Genomic DNA, 18,518 nt, shown 5'->3' with positions numbered 1-18,518 from the left:
ACTCCTTTGCTAGACGAAATATTGAGACGAATCCGAATGCATTAGCTCCAAAAGCTAGCAGCAGGAGAGTGATAGCCCAAAACGTAGATTGCAGGCTAATTCCCCCGGGGTGCCCAACTCACTGCCAGATTCTCAACATTCTTTCCCTTTTGCACGATCCGACAGCGGTATCCCTCACCAAATCAGACATTTCAACGAGCGGATAGCTGCCGCTTCGACCGGTAACCAACCTAAGCAAACATTGCGAATCCGGCAATCCACTGGAACGGCCAAGATGCCAAGTTGGGAGCCAACACGACTTAGGTGCATGCCACGCCCACCATCATCGGGACGGCCAATATGATCACTTGGCCCGGGGAATCATATATACAAGGCACAAATATGTCGGATGTCGGATTGCCTATAAACGAAGGGAGTAGAGTACATAAGCAGACGCGAGGCAGCGCCTGATTGGCCGACAGCACGTCGGCTCACGAATTAGAGTTTGCCCCTTGCAGTGAGTCGGACCCCAGACCTGGCACGGCCACCCATGCCCCCGGGTAGCAATTGATGACATGCCGTAGCCATCGGTTACTGAACCCTAGACGTCCCGGAAGGAGAAATGCCTGCTCGCTATATAAGGTTTTGGGCTGGGCTTCTCTCCCTGGAAATACTCGGCGGTTCTCAGGTTCGACATGAGGCATTCGGAGCCAGCCTCCTGCCTTCTGTTGCTTGGCGTGGTATCATCGGGCCTTGTTTGACATGAATGCGCATATGATTGATATCTCCCCTTTGCCATAGGCAACCGAAAACCAGAATAACGTCTAGTGCGAGAAGCGCTTATGACCATTACAAATAAAGCACGATGAAAAGACCAACGCGCGATGTGAGAGCGTGACATGATCCCCGATGCCCAGAAAGAACCCGATATATGCCGGAAACGCCGTCCTCATGCCGCCAACTGTATCATGCCTTGCGTAAGAACCGTGGCCCGTGTCGTATGGGTGGCCATGGTTCCATGGAGCGGACCAATGCTGAAAGACAATGCGGAAGAGACTCATACCCAGCCCAGCAGGGCGTCTCATGGTCTTATCAAAAGACGTGATGCAAACGTGATCTTGCCCCATACTCCTAATATCATGCTCGGAACCGACTCAGCTCCAGTGGAGAGACAGGAAGCTCCGATGAAGCAGCGAGCAACGTCTCAAAGAAATGACCCCTCAGGTCACTGTCGCCAGCTCTTGGGACGAAAAATTCCCACGGCCACTACTTTCATCTACTGCCTCATGAGCTAGAGAGCTCGTGTCCACCCGTTCTCGAGCCCGTCTCCAGATTCTCTAGCACCCTCGCGTAGCTCGAGAGTCGCTATTAGACGTCCAAGTGAGCATTCCTAGATAAGACTTCGCCCGTGCTGACCGTAGAATCACGGTCTGTGTTCAGACGCTAGTAGCAAGGCTCAACAGCACCTGCTTCTCCTCTTGTCCTGATCCTGCTGATGGCTTTGCTCGGCGCCATTCTGGCCCTGGTTCTCCATGGTCACGGCGGGCGAGAAGCCGGGGGAGAAGAGCCAGCTCCGCCTGTCGCGGCCGACCCTGAAGCTCCCCCGGGCGTTGAGCCCGTCAAAGTACCCGCCGTCCATGCCGTGCTCGAAGCCCGGGGTGCTGGGGGTCGCGACGGCGGCCAGCAGCGCCTGCTGCATCTTGCGGTTCTGCTCGACCAGCTTGCGGGTGACGACGCGGAAGACCTCCTCGACGCCCTCGCCGCTCTCGGCGCTGATCTCGTGGCACGCGTCCCAGCCGACCTCCTGGCCCCAGAAGCCGGAGCTCCGCTTGCTACTCGGGCTGCGCGGCTCGCCGAGGCCGGCCGGCATGCCGCCCAGGCCCGACAGGTCATTGGACATGCCGGGGGTCGCCATCCCGCCCGGCGTGGCCGTGGGCGGCGGCGTGTTGCCCTGGCCCGGCGCCAGGTTCTCGGCCACGTATGCTATGCAGCGTTCGAAAGGGACCTCGCGGCGGGTAGGGTCGCGGGCGACGATGTCGGCCTTGGTGCCGACGACGTGCAGGACGATGTCCGGGGGCAGGTTGCGCCGCAGCTCCGTCAGCCACATGCCCATCTCGGCGAAGGACTGCGCGTCCGTGATGCTGTAGCAGAGGATACAGGCGTTGGCGCCGCGGTAGTACAGTCGCGATATCGAACGGAAGCGCTCCTGGCCGGCTGTGGTTGGGGAGTCATGATGTCAGATAAGGTCCGCGGCAAGACTGATAATAGTGTGCATAGTCAAAGAAGAAGGGAGAGGGGGGAGGCAGGAGGCAGTACGAACCGGTGTCCCATATTTGCAAGCGCACAACCGTGTCTGTATCGCTGTCCACCACGCGCTTCGTCATGAAGCTGGCACCCACTGTCGACTGGACCTGCGCCGGGTCAAAGGCGCCTTTGCAGTAGCGCATCAGCAGCGAAGTCTTGCCCACGCCCTGCGAGCCGAGCACGACAATCTTCGCCTCGAGAGAAGACATGTCGACAGAGGTGATACCACACAGTGGTGGTAATGGTTGGTGGGAGGAGCTGCTGAGAGGGAGATCAAGTCTCAGGAGCTCGAAAGCCCTCGCTCAAACGCAGAAAGGGTAAATAGACCTCGGTGAGCCGAGGGACAGTCAGAAAAGGGCGACCGTCATGTCAGCTCCTTGTTCACTTGTTTGTTCGCGGCTGTGGCGCGGGGTTGCCGGTGAACAACAACAGATTGTGGTGCGGCGGCGGCGGACGATCAATCTCGCACTCGACAGACGAATCGCGATCCCGACCTGCTCGGCTGATGCGAAAATAGCGGTAGGCAGGTGGTTAACTTATTGCGATCCTGGACGGGTGAAATGCAGCCAGGGTCCCTATCCTATCCTACGGTCCGGGTCATGCACGGCCGATACTGCACGCTGACGTATTGCAAGGGTTCCGGGGGGAGAGGAGCCGACAGGTCCTTCTACTGATCAGCTCAAGTGAGGCAGGCGAGCAGTCACAGCGGAAAAGAAGGTAGGCAGGAACTTGAGAAAACGAACAAGAGGAATTACATGACAGCGACAGTGCTGTATGCAGCAAACACGCGGGCGATACGCGACTCGTGGGCCACGGACGCTGCGGGGATCATGTCTGTTCGTCTCGTTTATCTGTGTACCCCCAAGTTTTTCTTCTCTTACACAGTAGGAGTGCTCCTCCTTTGTCTTCCGCGCCTAACGACAGAACAGAGATAAACTCGAAGTTGATGGCTTGCTTCCAACGTCTCAAGTGATAGGATCCCCCAGCTTCTCCCCCAGCTGATCAGGAAAGTGTCAGGGGGTCTGAAGCCAATCAGCGCATTCCACTGAGACTTGACCTCTTGACTTGCAGGGCTCGACGACGACCAAAGCTTCTGGGAATCCGGGGCGGTGAGCCTGGAGAGCCTCCGTTCTCTTAGTTCCCGGAGCTTAACCTCCACTACGCGCGCCTATACACCCACACGTGAGCTGCCATCTTGGGCGGGCGGAGCCGGTGGGCCGGCTACGGTACACCGAGGAGCTAAGCGCACACATTCCGAGCTCGATGGGAAAGTCGTATATTCAGACATCTGAATTCACAGCTGCGTATTGCAGATTCCAAGCCTCTGTTTTCTTCCCCTCGTGCTAAGTCATCACAAATCAACAAGAGGCAGAGACCAATGGTGTTATGTCATGTCGTGTAGTGTATTTATACAGATGAATTCCAAATTGACCCCCGAGTCCTAGGAGTAACGCCAGTCCAGCCCTTCCGTTCATTATGTATCCCTATTGCCGCTGCTTGGCTGGCCCTTCTTCTACGCCGCCCAGGCGTTCGACTATACGTAGTACACTGATGGTGAAATTTGCCACCCAAGACACCAAGCCAACAGCCAGCATGGAGGCCAGGGTTGTGGCCAGCCCTTGCGTGGCCGCATCCGTCCGAATCTCGAGCGTCTGAAAAGCCAGCGCTGTACTGGCAGATTTGAGAATGATGAAGAAAAGGTCGAGTAAAGTGAGCGTAATCTTTTGTATGGGTGGTCTCAGGCCCAGCGGCTTCCCGGCGAAGTCATCCCACGTCATGTATAGGATGTAGGGAATGGCGATGCAGTCCACGATGATGGCCATGATGATCTGGTTCTTCTCGGCCTCGTTGGGCGAGGTCCTCCAGGGCGAGCGCTGGTATAAGCTGGTGGACACGGCCAGCGAGGAGATGGTAGCCCCCAGGACCAGCAGGCGGAAGATCAGCTGTGCCAACGGATGCCGCAGGGCCCAGCTCCACAGGCGGCCGAGGAACCTCTGCTTCTTGGACGGCTTGTTGGAGGGGATTTGGATGTCGTGGATGGTGTCGCGGCCCTGGGGCATCTCGGCCAGGAAGTCGTAGGGCACGATCTCGTAGTCGCCGCGCACGGGCGGGTAGGGGTTGTCACGCATGAAGTCGCGCCACTTTGCATAGGGGTCGACGCCGGGCGGGCGGTAGCCGGTGCCCATGATGACGGGCTCGTTGGTCCGGAGGTGATCCCAGCGGCGGCCGGGGCGGTCGCTGCGTTTGCGCATCCACGGCGGCAGTTTGGACGTCTTCAGCAGGCGCTCGTCGACCCATTCCTCGTAGCCGTCGCGCGAGACGCGCTTCGTGAGCCCCGGACGGGGTTGTGCGGTCGGCTCGGGGGCATTGAGGGGGCTGCTGACGGGGCTGTTGAGCCGGGCCTCGCTGGTGGACGAGTTGTCAAAGTCGTCATCGTCGAGCGTTACCCACGGCGGCACTGTGCGCACTCGAGGTCGCGCCATGGAGCAGCGAGGGAAGATGTGCGGCGGCGGGCCAAAGATGGGCGCTGTGTGTTGCTGGGACCCTTGGACAGGTCGACTTGCGGAGGCACACACACAGGGTAGGAGGAACGCGCCCTCAGTCTGGCGACGCTGCTGCCATTATCGTGAGTTGGTCGTACGGAGGGCTGGGCGGAAGCGAGGGCGAGCAGGCGCAGTAAGCAGCAGCTGGGCAGTCGGTTGGCCGTCTGCACTTAGCGCCGGTTCCAGTTTTCGTGGTTGGGATTTTTAGGTTATTTATCAAAGTCGCCAAGGTTGCGTCACTTTTCCCATCCCATCCTATGCCATACCCATACCCGTGGTCCATAGCGTACATGGATGTGTGCTGGAGCTGCAGCTCGACCCGCCAGACAGGGCAGCGTTTGCTCCAATCAGCTGAGATGCCGACTTCTTTTTGGGGGGTTTGAAGCGTCGTAGGGCATACCTGCCTGGGTACCTAGTTAGGTAGAGAGACGATTACTATGTATCCAGGTTCAGGTTCAGGTTCCAGCAGCCTGTTGTCTCTCCCAGCCCTCGCCAGATACAATATCGGACTAACAATATGGACGCCGCTGGGATGGGGTTTGCACGAGTTGCTCAGCCGCCATCACATGGTCTGAAATCGCCTCCGTCCGTCCATGGCTCTGTCTGTACCTAGGCAAGTGGTGATAGCAGCTACCGCACCAGAACGATCTAGAAGGGCTCCCCATGCCTGGTTTCTATATTGCCATGCTCCGCATAGCCCGCCGTGTTGTCGAGGCTAGAATTGGCCTGCCTAACTAGATGACGAGCCGCGGTAGAACCAACGGTGTAGGCAGGCTATAACCTTCCAACCAAAAGCGGCCCATCTACGAGCTACGTATCGGAGCATTATACAGGCGCACGGGTAGGTACCTGGGAGGAAATCCGGTCTTCCATTGGCCTTACCACAGTAGCGGCGGCCCTGACCCCTCTGTCAACTGACGTTACGCCATAGGCTCCGAGCTCCAGCGATCCAGCGCACTCTCAGCCTGAGGCGGTGGGCCTTGGCACTAGCCGGGATCCCATCCAAGGATTCACGATCGCTGGAGCATTTTCACCACCCGCTCAACGTCACCTGCGGCCCCCGTCCCCCGTCTCGTCTCCATCCAGCTTTGTCGCATTGAGCCCCTAAAATTTGTTGACAAGCTCCCTCCCGGCGTGCCTCTCTTCCATGTCGCAATCTACATAAACATGACTGCTCGGTGCACGCAGTTCTGGACATGAAGTGATCGGCTTTTTTTGGAGAAGGTTCCTCACATCGCCCACGGGGTCCTTCGCCGGCCATTTTCCCTCTCCCTCTCCCTCTCCCTCGCCCTTCCCCTCTAGCGCATACCTACCTGGACGTCCGACGCCAGACGTCACACACCACCGACTATGCGCCTCTACCTCCTGCCCATCTCGACGCGGCGGACGTTGCTCTACTGCCAGAAGCTCGACACCCCTCACCTCGCCAAGAACAAGACCTTGGTGGATAAAGCCACTTCCAAGGCCGCGCACCTGTGGACCAGCTGGGAGAAGAAGGAGAGCGGCTGGCAAAAGACGGTCGTCAACTATGGCAACGCCGCCTTGCGCCGCATACCCTACGAGGAATGGGGCTTGAAGTCGGTGCCCCCCCTGTCGGCGCGCAGGAGGGATGACGAGCTGCAAGGCGTGGACAAGATCGAGGTTGTCTACCCGGAGACTGTGATACCCACGACGAAGGCCCTGGGTGTCCTGCAGACGCTGGCGACAGAGCGCCAGTCGCTGCATAGACAGAGGCTTATATGGTGCCTCATCGGCATGCCCATCTCGGCGCCTTTTGCCTTGGTGCCTGTGTAAGTTCTGACATGGTCACCGGCTGGTTGACGTACATACTGACCTCTCCGGCGCAGAATCCCTAATATCCCCTTCTTCTACCTCCTCTACCGCGCCTGGTCGCATTGGCGAGCCTTAGCTGGAGGCAAGCATGTCCAGTTCCTCGCCTCGAATAGTCTCCTCTCGTTATCGCCCTCTCCTATACTAAAATCCATCTACCCGAGTCTTCTTCCGGCGTCATCACCGTCGACACAGACACCACCAAGCCAGCCAGCCACGAACGAATCAGGAGCACCAGCAGCAAACGGCGAGGAGGAAGAGGAGAGGATGGTACTGTCCCAAGCCAACGGGCGCGAGTTGTTCAAGGCCTTGGACATTCCCGAGCTCGAAGTGGAAATCGAGCGTGCCATCGAGCAGGTCGAGGTGGCCCTACGGAAAGAGAGAAAGGAGAAAGCCGAGGGCGCCGGCAAGCCCAAAGCCTCCACCACGACCGAAGCCGAGGAGAAGAAAGAGAAATGAGAGCATCAGCCACGGTTGGGATAGTTATGACGATGAATGCATCACGACGATGTTGTACACCAGACATGAAAGATAAACGAATCATAGACGGGACCGGCTCGGGCAGGAGATTGGGAGACAAGTAGACTCTCCTCATTGCACGCTGTATAGTAATTCTCCTCCACACCGTCCTCAGATTATTAGTCCTGTTCGCGCCCTGTTGACACGGCGTTATATTATACAAGTCCGCGATGAGACCAAAGAGTTGATATGACTCCCATCGCGCACAACATTCCGATAGCAACAAGCACCCGACCCCGAGTTATGACTTTCGGTTGCCGTGGCCGGTGTGCGTACGAGGGGAGCACGCTAATCTTTGCAGGATCATCGACAACGACGCCGAAGTCACGGCAGCTGGCCAGTGCCCGCTTCTCCATATCCGCCGTCACGATACCCAAACCCGTACTCCCCATGCCATCGAAAGCGTCAAAGAACAGCGGCACTGCATGCTGCTGCTGTCGCCGCTCCGAGCTGATATCGCCCTCTTCGATTTCTCCGTCTTGATGCCCGTGCTCCTCCTGATGTGGCCGCGAGGGCTGCTCACGGTCATGATTCAGCACCACGACGCTCTTCCGCCGGCGGTCGGCCGCCATTAGTATGGCCTCTACCTCCAACGCATGCTTGGCATCCGCTCCGCCGCTCTCGGACGCGATCGACTTCCAGGCCGCCGCGGCCTTCTGCCGCATCAACCGCTGCGTCGGGCTGACGGGGGTCCTGCCGGGCCTCCCCCCTCCGCTGCGCGCGCGGCTGCCCCGCCGGCCGGGCCGCCGCGGCGGTGGCGACGGCGATCGTGTGGCTCTGCGGCTGCTTTTGCTGCTACTGCTACTTGTGGGGTTCAATGGCGATGATATTGCCGGCGTGTAGTGGGCTTCCCGTGGAGACGTCGGTGGTGTTATGGGTGGTGGTGGTGGTGGTGGAGGTGCCATCGGGTCCGTCCGGGTCTTGCTCCTGCCTGTCCTCGTATGTGTGTGCATGGTGTGTGATGATATCGGAATTGCAGCTCTTGCGAATGTCTTTGTCTTTGTTGGTAGTATAGACTGAATAATACCCTGCGTCGTTTTTGTCGTATCACTTATTTAGGCCAAAGAATTCACAACCAGGTTTTGCCCCCTTCAAGGTCTGGCGGGATAAAGGGGGACTACTCCCACGCTGAGGGCACTGGGTGGCAAGCTGAGTGACAAGCCTCTCTCTCTCTGTGTGTGTGTTCTGGAATCTCGAGCTGGCGGCTTGCGCGCCATCATCGCGAGAGACGCCTCATTTCGCAGCTGGCACATTGTCTCACAGCCCCTCCCTCGCTCCTCTGTGACAATCGCATGTTGCTTATTGCTGTGAGACCATTTCGGATGCACGCGAGACGCCCCGGCGTCCAAACTCTGAATTGACTACTAGAAAGGCATGGTTTTCCAAGACTGTCTTATCGTTTGGCACTCCAAGCGCGTTGGCTCGGTTACACGGGACGGTCGTTTAAGAGATTGGGGGGGGGGGGGGACCTTGGCCATCGATGAGAGAAGACGCGAGTTGAGACGGCTCTCCTCCCTTTCTCCAGCCACTTTGTTCAGGATGAAGACTGTCTGCACCCGAACGGCGGGCCGACGACTGCTATAAAGCCCATCGCCGAGCTAAATGAACTCCCTCATTATTGTGTCTGGTTAGGTAATGACCGTAACGGCCGTCAAGTCAGGGCGGTGACACCTTGTTCCGATCAGCAGTTCTTGCAAAAGCCACTGGGTGCCACGCCGTAGTCATAGTCAAGAAGCACACAATGTACAAAGTGCATTGTTGACAAGCCCTACGGATATAGTTACTATGCGCAATTCTTAGTGGCTCCGTATCGTATACTGGTGCATCGAAGTTTGCTGGCTGAGCGGCGACATGATAGCCAACCTGGAACGAGGTTGATGGCAGAACTACCTAATATTATGGAAGTTCCAAGCTGGTTCTGGCAGTTGCGATTTGGAAACTCGCAGCACAAGGTCACAGACAGGCACGACTCTCGGCCAAGGTTTCACGATAAGGGAAGAAATCGCGGCCGGCTTGGATTCTACCTAATATATTCCCCGAAGACGGGGTGTGACTCGAGCATCTAAGTAGTCATCCCAAATCAGCATCATGAGAATCACATCTTCTATGTGTATTGGCTTTGTACTCATCATACCAGCAAAAACACTCCGGTATCCGTTCAGTAGTCCGCTCCCTGGCCATTCCCAGTTGCTATTTTGTCGCCACGATGACCAGCCTGGAACGCCCACTGCCGTGCGCCATGTGCCTCGCGACTGATTCCGTGAGATGGGTCACATATGAATGCTGGAGAGGCATCGTCCCGCGCCTGGGGCTCTGCGTCCCCTGTATGCGCAAGTATGCCGAAATTGCGAACTCGACCTATATGCAGCCGAGCATATACGCCTGCCAAAACCTAAGAGGCCACGCAACCTACAACTGCGCACACAGGGCCCTGGAGGTCTCGAGGTATACCCGTCGCAATCTCGAATTGCGCCCAACCTGTCGATGCTGTCTTCTCTTGTTTGGGGCGGTAGTTTCACACCAAACCCCGTGAAGTCACATTCCAGCCCTGCTGACCATTCCCTTTCCTGCAGTCAATATTCAGTTGGCCTGACAGATGGCCAGCTGACGCTGATCATTGCGGCAATACGCGGCCGACTTTGCCTGACGGGGACGGCACATGCCCCATACTGCTACCGCCGGAAGAAAACCGTCCTGTTCGGTCAATCCGGACTGGACGGGATGAAGCTGGCTCTACGCGTTCCTGGCGGTCATATAGTGTGGATCGCAACACGGCGTCTAACCGCAATGCTGGGCAGTCTTCCTCGACCGCCGCTTTCCCCCGGTCCACGCCTCGTGTGAAACGCAGAGCCCAGGGCGAGCAAGCATCAGGCGTGTACTACCAAAAACAGCTCTGGGGCTAGAGACCTCTACGGTTTCTGTTCAAGGAGCCCGTGGCACGATGGTTGCCGCGGGTTCTGGGGGCATTGAGTGCGTTCGAAATTTCAGTCGAGCTGCACGTCAAAGGGCAAGAGGCAGGCTTGACCAAGAACCTCAAGCTTCTGGTGCTAGAGGGAGAACCCGACGCCCTTCAGCTTTCCGAGACAACCAATACTCTCTGGAGCAGATACGAAGACCCTCCCAAGGCCTGCGACGTGGTTATACAGGACTTTATCGGAATCCCTACCAGGCTTGCGGCCAAAATACTTCAGAGGGTACACCAAAAGTTGCCCGCGTCGGTGCAATGCGCCATCAGAGACGTGTACGATTCTTTGCCCCGGGGCGATGTCCGAGTAGCAGGCAGTAGCATCAGGGGAGGGTTGCCCGATGCTCTTTGTGATGTTCTAGGTCGAGATTCGGAGCTGCGGAAGAAGGTCATAGCGATCAGATCAGTCTGTGAGACTGCCCGCGAGGCGGCTGTTCAAGCCTGGGAGGATGCAGCTGGCATTGGTGGTCGACGCCGGGCACGACAACTAAAGCTACGACTGGGAGCTTGGTTATTCTGAGTGAGGCATAATGGGACGATTGGACTTTGGCACGAGTGACACGGCATCACGGTGTCATCTTGTCAGTTAGTAAAGAAGCAAAGCAGCGGGATGGAGTTTAATTGCTGGCGTTTCTTTGACGCCGCCACGTTATCGGTCTAGATCACAGACGTAGTCGCAGGAGTCTAAACCGGATAATGGCTGAAGGCATACGCTAAGACAGAGATACCATAGCTTTGCCTCGGTGCTGCACTGCGGGAATTGATCTGCCCGAATTGATTTGCTCTACGGCAACTGGGACGCCTTGAACAGCGTGCCTGTACACATCACGACTGAGGCGCAGCGTTCGCGGATGACGTTGCGCAAGGTCACGTGCCGTCGGAAGTGACACCAAGACAGACACTGCTGTAGTGCTGTGAAGATGTTGACTTACAGTCAGTAAGTTAGTAGTGTGTGTAGTGTGTGCAGTGCTGGAAGAACCCTGTGGATGCAAGTGCTACAGTAGGCGGCTACCTTAGGCCCTGGTTAACCTGGAAGTACCTAAGGATGTAGCTAATCAACTAGCTTTGCAGCGCTGGCCGGGACCCATCTGGCTGCTGGTCCCCCGTTTCCCCCCCCTAACCTTGGAACTTGGCAGACATCCCATGGTGGATTGGATGCAGGTTCATGATAGGCACCCACTTAACTCCAGCTGTTGACTTGGCCGACTTGTCCAGTTCCAACACCCGTGCTGTCCAGTACTGTTTGATACTTCGTCATCCCGCATCTGTCACGCCCTCAACCGACCTCACCTCACCTCACCTCACCCTTCACCACGTCCACCACAGCCAGCCCAATCGCCCAAGATGGATAACTTCAAGGCCATCGGCAACAGCCTGACGTACGTTGCTATGCAGCTATACCCCTCACCCTGACTCTCCCGTTCGCCCTCAACCGGCCCTGGGGCCGCGAGCTTCATTCCCAGCTTCAGGAGCTCGTCGCTGACCTCGTGCTATCCCAGCTCGCTCGGGTCGCAGTTCACCCCCTTCGCATCGCGGACCTTCCAGTACACCAAGGAGCAGCTTGGCCAGGCTGAAGACAAGGTATGGCCGCCACCGTAGCGTCTCTAGACCGCCGCGCATGTGCTTATCAGGTGCCGTGCCCCCGACGTGACAGACCCAGCTGCCCCCCGACTACATCGACCTCGAGAAGCGAGTCGATGCCCTCAAGCAGGTCCACCAGAAGATGCTCTCCGTGACGTCTCAATACTCGCACGAGTCCTACGACTACCCGCCCAACATCAAGGAGACCTTCGGCGACCTGGGCCGCACCGTCAGCGAGAAGGTCCAGCTCCTGTCCACCGCCTCGACTCCCGCCGAGGCCCAGGCCGCCCTCACGGCGCCCCCTTCCGCCAAGCCCCAGCCCAAGACCTTCAACCATGCCCTGGCCCGCGCCAGCTTGGCCAGCTCCCAGCTCCTCCACCAGCAGCACACGGGCGCCGGCGAGGACCCCCTGGCCACCGCCCTCGAGAAGTACGCCCTCGCCAGCGAGCGTGTTGGCGAGGCCCGCCTCGCCCAGGACGCCCAGATCCAGAGCCGCTACCTGGCCGGCTGGAACACGACCCTCAACACCAACCTGATGTTCGCCTCGCGCGCCCGCAAGAACGTCGAGAAGGCCCGCCTGACCCTCGACTCGGTCAAGTCGCGTGCCAAGGGCAACACCTGGAAGATTGGCCCGACCTCCCCGCGCGACGAGCAGCCCGCCTCCTCCGAGGAGCTCAGCCCCGAGGCCCAGGAGGAGATCGAGAAGGCCGAGGACGAGTTCGTCACTCAGACCGAGGAGGCCGTGGGTGTCATGAAGAACGTAAGTTTTCCTTCCGGTCACCACCGCATCCTCACCAAGCTAATCACGGCCAATTCTAGGTCCTGGACACCCCCGAGCCCCTCCGCAACCTCGCCGAGCTCATCCAGGCCCAGGTCGAGTACCACAAGAAGGCCTACGAGATCCTCAACGAGCTGGCTCCCGTCATCGAGGGCCTTCAGGTCGAGCAGGAGGTCAGTATAGGCTTCCCACCAACCAGTCTAGATGCTACCTAGAGTCATTGCTAATCCTCATCTTGCAGGCTGCCTACCGCAAGAGCCGCGAGAGCGCTTCTTAAATAACAAATAGTTTCCTGATGCTCAAATACCCGGATCGGATATGATATAGGAAGGGATATAGATGTATAGGACTCCCACGGAGGGGTCCACGTGTGTGATCGAGGTTTACTTGTTTCGTTTCTTTTCGATGGGCTTTTCCTACAGTGATTATGTGTGCTTCTCGGCGACGACTATGCGCCTCTTCTTCTTGACGTCAATGAGACATGGAAGGTCAATTTGGTCTGACTGAACTCGTGCCGCCATATTGCATTGGAAATTGTTCCCACACTCTCTCGGTTCCACTTCACCATTAACCACACATGAAAACCCCCCACGCAGGAATACCACTCCCAATACTCTGGGAGCGACGGGAGAATCGTTCTGCTTTTCCGGTCCTTACAGCATCGACCACGACACCTTCAACACTGAACGTGGTACCTGGCTTGTAGACGTCTAGTCGTAGAGGTCCAATCCCCCACGCACGACCATACCCTCCCTCTTCCGCATCCTTAACTCCACGCCCGACTGTCGCGGGAAGATGCTGTTGTGAATCCTCCACTCCCTCTCGGGGTCCGCCAGCTCGAACTCGTACAGGGCCGCCAGGGTCGCCACCGTCTTGTACACCTGCATCATGCCCAGGTTCATGCCGATGCACTTGCGCTGGCCCGCGCCAAACGACAGGTCGCAGTTGTTCATGTCCGTGAGCCGCCGGCGGAACGTGTCCTCGCCCTCGCCCGCCGCCTCGTCGCGCAGCCACCGCTCCGGCCGGAACGCCTCGGCGTCCGCGCCCCAGACCCCCGCGTTGCGGTGCAGCACGTACGCGTTGAAGCCCACGGCCGCGCCCTCGCCCACGAAGCTGCCGTCCGGCAGCGTCACCCCGCCCGCCGGCACGTACCGCTCCATCGGGAAGCAGTTGCCCGGGTACAGCCGCAGGGCCTCGCGGACCACCGCCTCGAGGTACGGCAGCGCGCGCGCGTCGGCGAACGAGGCCGGCAGGTCCATCGTCTTCTTCCGCGCGAAGGGCGCCGCCAGAACCTCAGCCTGCAGGCGAGCCCACACCGATGGGTGCTTCAGGGATAGGTAGAAGACGGACCGCAGGGTAAGCGCCGTCGTGTCGGCGCCGGCGGCCATGTTGGCTAGCAAGTACGACAGGAGTCGCTGGTCGTCCACGATGTCCGGGTGCTCGGCCTTCGCCTCAATGTAGCGGTCCATAAAGTCGGGCTTGGCCGGGTCGTGCTTGTCGCTGCCGTCGTACCGCCTGATCAGGTGCTGCAGGGAGATGGCGACCAGGGACCCGAACGAGGGCGGGCCGATGCGGTACAGGCGGTTCTTGTCCAGGAACTTGTCGAGCCCCGGCTGCATGCCGACCGTGACCAGGTAGTCCATGGCCTTGTCCTCGACGTTGAGGGTCCCGTCGAAGTCGTACCCCTTGTCCAGGTAGCCGACTCTCTTGCCGTACGTGACTTTGCCGACCATGTCCCACCCGACTGGACGGCAGGGAGAACCAATAGTCAACAGCTGTCCCACCAGGTTCATTGCTTTGGGTTGGGGGGTAACAACTTACGATACAACACCCATTGACCAAAGTCGAATGCTGGGCCCATATCCTCTCCTGTGCCCACGAACCTGGCATCGATTTGCCGCACGAAGTGGCCCAGCACATTGTCTATATGTGGCTCCAAGGTCAGGACGCCGTTCATGGAGTAGTATTTGGCGATGGGCTTCTTTATGCGTGCGTGTTCGGCCGAGTTGGTTTCGCTGAAGATGTTGTAGGCCACCTTGCCCTCGTGGAGCACGCCGCTGACAGCGTAAAACTCGGTCTAAGGCAAAATATCAGTCCTCACATCAATGGGGGCTTGTTCAGACGAACGCGATGCTCACCTTTCTCCAGAGGCCATTCCGATCAAGGCATGTCTTGATCAGCGATGGGCAGTCCAGGTCGAGATGGTTGGGCCCTATCCTAACAATTGGCCCGTACTGCTCGTGCAGCCTCTTGGTCACCAGGTGCATATGCCCTGACGCGGCATGGTATAGTCGCCAATAGTTTGTCCATGCTTCCAAGATGGTTACTTATTAGAACATACAAAAGTCTTGTTCATTTTGATTGGGAAAACCAACTCACCTGCCAGCGGCGGGCCCGGATACTTCCGCAGTGGTGACAATGCGTAACCTAATATGTACCAGAGCAGAACGGCGACAACTGGCACAAGTACGAGGGTAGTTGCTGGCTTTACAAGGAGCCGAGCTACGGTTGGGAAGATTGAAGCCATCTAGTAGGTGCTTCCTAGCTCTTGGTGAGCCTGATTCAGTGATAATGCAATGTATCCGAGCAGTGGTCCTCTATCCAGGTCGCAGCTGGCCTTTCTACTCCGGGTCAACTCAGATTGTTAAGTTGATCAACAACATCATATCGAGAAAGTCGATTTGTATGGATACTTTCGTAAATCCCAGACCACGAGGGGTAAATATCCCGAGGTTGTGTTGTCTTATAAGCTGACAGCATGGATACTTGTGGAGGGTATGTATGTCGTGCCCCGCTCGGAAGACGCCTTGGTATAGCCTAGAAACCCGATGTGGCGAGAACTGTCTTTGGTTTCAATGACAGGCCAACGGTACACTTCCATACAGGCTGCAGACGGCACAGCGGTGCTCGTCTGTACCTGAACGTAAAGCGGGCCTGTCTATACCAATTCTGTCAATATTGCTCCATCGGGGAACTAGACAGTGAGCATCAAAACTGGGCCACAACGTTGACGGCCAATCAACGGGCCTCTCATACTCTAACTGGTGAAGTCGAGCTGGGATCGCAAAGAGTTGCATGCTTGGAACCCACTTCTGCAGGTCGCGGCGTTGACTTCAGTTTCAAAGGCTCACCAATTTTGCCACATTACTGAGTCCAATATATTCGTGTGGTAGGCGAGCTGGCGAGGCAGAGGTATACCGCCGCTTTCCTGGCAACCTTTCATGTCAAGCTTTGCCGTAACGAACCCAAGCATGGAGATCTGCCATCCACACTTCATTTAGCAATATTAATCGACCCGAGTCCTAGTCCGACGGGTTCAAAACTGGAGTGCACGGCCACCCGTATGGTATTAAATACTTTGGAAATTACAAAGCTGGATGGGACATCACAGCATGAACCTGAACGGATGACCAGGGCCGAGTTCATCCCTTTGAGATGTTCCAACTAGACCCTGCGCTTCTTCTTCATCTCGCCCGTGATCAACGGGATCTAATAGCCGATTCTTTCGAGCAAGGTAAAGCCGGAGCAAGGCGCCCAAGGCTGCGACGCCAAACATAGCACCAGCACACGCCCACATGCCCGGCTCGAAGAACGGTCCATCCCGCTTGGGATAGAGTCTTGTGCCAACGAGGGGACCGCATTGACCGATGACCTGCAGCAGAGCGAAGCCGCCTCCCTGGCGACTCTCCGTGGGCTGGTTGTTGATGGTCCAGGCTATAACGAGAACCACCACGTTGAAGAAGCCGGTAGCAGCTGGGTAGACGGCCAAGTATCTTAGCATAGGACTGATACTCAAGGGCCGTGCCAGTGCCATGACGGTGTAACCCAGGGCAGACGAGAGCGCGTGCGCGACGATGAATAGAGACCTAGTCTGTAGTCTATCAGACAGATACGCCGTTATCAAAACAGTGATGAAGGCTATCAGGTACGGTGGAGCGCTAAGAGCCTGGCTCTCGAGGGCGGTATGTCCCATCTCTCGAAGGATAGTGGGCAGGAACACGGGCAGTGATGAATACGCCATATTGGTCAAGAAGAACATCGACGCGATGGTCCAAGCTTTGGGATCAGCTAGAACAGAAAGGACCTCCTTTGTCTTGAGGCCCGATGCCTTTGGTTGAGTGCCGTACCCCTTTCGAGGCTGGGGCTTCTCGTGTCGGAGACGCAGACGCGCAACCTTCTTCTCTCTCGCCGTAAGATAAGAGGCGGTTTGCGGACGATCGGGAATCACATGCCACGCAATGACGCCAATGACGACCGAAGGAAAACCTTCGATTAGGAACAGTAATCGCCACGGGGCGATGGGAACATGTTCGCCAATTTTGAGAACGAGCCAGGCGAGAGACGACGCGAAGGTCGTTGCAAGTGGCGCAGCTAGGACGCGAGCAAGTCAGACCGTGCCATTTCCATCGAATAGTCCAAAACGGCAGACAAGAGGGCGACCCATCAGGTAACCCGTCAAAGCTTACCTGAGATGAAGAGCGCCGTCCGAAATGCTAACTCGTCCTTCTTGAAGAAGAATGACAAATAGAACGGAACGCCAGTGAACCCGGCTTCGCCAATGCCAAGAAGGGTCCGTAGGAAGATAAGAACCGGGTATGAAGTTGCAATTGACTGAAGCGAAGCTGTAATACCCCAGGATATTACAATAAGTGATATCTGTTCCTGAGCTCTAGATACGCCACTCCTTTAGGTAGGTGCATAAGACTTACATAGATATGGGCTGGAATCACCTTGAACAATAGACTCATCCATTCGAACACAATGTAGGCAATGTAAAACGAAGTCAGGGACCATTCGTACCAGTCATCTTTAGCTGGTCTTGACTGCAAGTCCTGCTCCATGCCGGCAAGCCGCGCGTTGCCAATATCTATACTCTAACGTCAGCCGCTCCCCTCTATTAAAGATGTTGCTTGGTGGCGCGGAAACTGACTTGACCGGTCCAGAAATGACAACATGTAGCACACCGACAAGAAAAGCACTAGCCGCCGGTCGAACTTGCGGACCACAGCCTGTTCTTCGTCCGGAGTGTAGAGCTGGAAGCTCGCGGCGGTGCTTTCGCTCAACCTCCGCCGGCCGCCCGAGCTTGAGCCATAGACATCGCCTTGGCGCTCATCGTCGTCCTGGTAAGCCTTGGAAAGCCCCCCGGCACTGAAGTCCTGCAGCTCATACGACTCTTCCCCTCCGTGGAGCTGCGAATCCACAAGCGGGAGGTCGTCGCGGTCTTCCCCACTGCTGTCGGAGTCGCTGTCCGGCGTGAGGTGCACGCTGCTCCCAGTCCGTGCAGACGACGCTGACGTGTCGGGCGTTCGGTGCGACCCGTACCCATCATTGGCCGCCCCGGTCCCAGGTGTCATGTCATCTGAACTCATGATGAGATGACTTGGGTCAGAGACGATGCGCCAGAAGAGAGCAACGCATGGCCACCGAGCCAGGAGAGGTGATGTCTCGAAGTACGAACACGCCCCTCTGCTCAGTGCTCAGTGTCGCTCTGTGGAGCTAACGGACCGGGGCTGACCGGGCTGCGACCAGGGACAGCCACGGACGTTAAGTTAGCCTCTGTCCGCTGCCACCTCGCCTCAAGCTGCGTGCGCCAAAGGCAAACCGGCACACCGACTCCGTGTCCTTCCAATCACTGTGTTCGCCAATCAAAGCGAGATCCAGATTGCGAGGCTGTTCTACATGTTCTTGAATGCTTTGTCAACAATAAATTAGAAACTATCACGCCGGAGTTGAAACAAGCCCGTGCTCCTTGCCTCTTATGTCCAGGGGAATATCATTGAATCCTACCAGCAGTGGCCGCAATTGTGCACAGTTTTGAGGAGCTGAGAATGGAAACATCTAGGATCTTGTTTGCACCCATAGTTTCCCAGGGCCCGCTTTAACGAACGGGACCAGGGTCCCCTTCAACGGTTCTATATGAAACAAGAAGGCAACTAGAGGCCGCCGAAGCTATGTGTATTGTCTGTTCGAAAGCAGTTGCCCAACGACACTCCACGCAGCAGCTCGTAAGTGACTGCCA

At 57.3% G+C, this 18,518-nt stretch overlaps 8 protein-coding genes across 8 annotated transcripts; 3 read left to right on the top strand and 5 right to left on the bottom strand.

Moving 5' to 3' along the window:
- Positions 1–1,435: 1,435 nt before the first annotated feature.
- On the bottom strand, positions 1,436–2,492 carry JN550_002050 (uncharacterized protein; the record flags this gene model as incomplete). Its single annotated transcript, XM_049313302.1, has 2 exons — positions 1,436–2,193; positions 2,300–2,492. The coding sequence occupies 2 exons, from the start codon at positions 2,490–2,492 to the stop codon at positions 1,436–1,438; spliced, it is 951 nt and encodes a 316-aa protein (XP_049176111.1).
- Positions 2,493–3,767: 1,275 nt separating this feature from the next.
- JN550_002049 (uncharacterized protein) lies at positions 3,768–4,766 on the bottom strand (the record flags this gene model as incomplete). The annotated part of the gene is made up of 1 exon (XM_049313301.1): positions 3,768–4,766. The coding sequence occupies one exon, from the start codon at positions 4,764–4,766 to the stop codon at positions 3,768–3,770; it is 999 nt and encodes a 332-aa protein (XP_049176110.1).
- Positions 4,767–6,176: 1,410 nt separating this feature from the next.
- JN550_002048 (uncharacterized protein) lies at positions 6,177–7,115 on the top strand (the record flags this gene model as incomplete). Its single annotated transcript, XM_049313300.1, has 2 exons — positions 6,177–6,616; positions 6,674–7,115. The coding sequence occupies 2 exons, from the start codon at positions 6,177–6,179 to the stop codon at positions 7,113–7,115; spliced, it is 882 nt and encodes a 293-aa protein (XP_049176109.1).
- Positions 7,116–7,330: 215 nt separating this feature from the next.
- JN550_002047 (uncharacterized protein) lies at positions 7,331–8,128 on the bottom strand (the record flags this gene model as incomplete). Its single annotated transcript, XM_049313299.1, has 1 exon — positions 7,331–8,128. One exon carries the CDS (start codon positions 8,126–8,128, stop codon positions 7,331–7,333), a length of 798 nt encoding a protein of 265 aa, XP_049176108.1.
- A 1,988-nt stretch (positions 8,129–10,116) lies between these two features.
- JN550_002046 (uncharacterized protein) lies at positions 10,117–10,660 on the top strand (the record flags this gene model as incomplete). The annotated part of the gene is made up of 2 exons (XM_049313298.1): positions 10,117–10,129; positions 10,182–10,660. The coding sequence occupies 2 exons, from the start codon at positions 10,117–10,119 to the stop codon at positions 10,658–10,660; spliced, it is 492 nt and encodes a 163-aa protein (XP_049176107.1).
- An 824-nt stretch (positions 10,661–11,484) lies between these two features.
- Positions 11,485–12,776, top strand: JN550_002045 (uncharacterized protein; the record flags this gene model as incomplete). The annotated part of the gene is made up of 5 exons (XM_049313297.1): positions 11,485–11,519; positions 11,640–11,721; positions 11,795–12,481; positions 12,541–12,672; positions 12,741–12,776. The coding sequence occupies 5 exons, from the start codon at positions 11,485–11,487 to the stop codon at positions 12,774–12,776; spliced, it is 972 nt and encodes a 323-aa protein (XP_049176106.1).
- A 433-nt stretch (positions 12,777–13,209) lies between these two features.
- On the bottom strand, positions 13,210–14,766 carry JN550_002044 (uncharacterized protein; the record flags this gene model as incomplete). The annotated part of the gene is made up of 3 exons (XM_049313296.1): positions 13,210–14,243; positions 14,321–14,576; positions 14,638–14,766. 3 exons carry the CDS (start codon positions 14,764–14,766, stop codon positions 13,210–13,212), a joined length of 1,419 nt encoding a protein of 472 aa, XP_049176105.1.
- Positions 14,767–15,884: 1,118 nt separating this feature from the next.
- Positions 15,885–17,868, bottom strand: JN550_002043 (uncharacterized protein; the record flags this gene model as incomplete). The annotated part of the gene is made up of 4 exons (XM_049313295.1): positions 15,885–16,870; positions 16,966–17,110; positions 17,209–17,366; positions 17,430–17,868. The coding sequence occupies 4 exons, from the start codon at positions 17,866–17,868 to the stop codon at positions 15,885–15,887; spliced, it is 1,728 nt and encodes a 575-aa protein (XP_049176104.1).
- Positions 17,869–18,518: the final 650 nt, after the last annotated feature.

This window comes from Neoarthrinium moseri (genome assembly GCF_022829205.1).
Source record: "Neoarthrinium moseri strain CBS 164.80 chromosome Unknown scaffold4_Wmoseri_CBS_16480, whole genome shotgun sequence".
In the NCBI taxonomy this organism is placed as follows: domain Eukaryota; kingdom Fungi; phylum Ascomycota; class Sordariomycetes; order Amphisphaeriales; family Apiosporaceae; genus Neoarthrinium; species Neoarthrinium moseri.
This window is presented reverse-complemented; position numbering and strand designations above follow the sequence as displayed.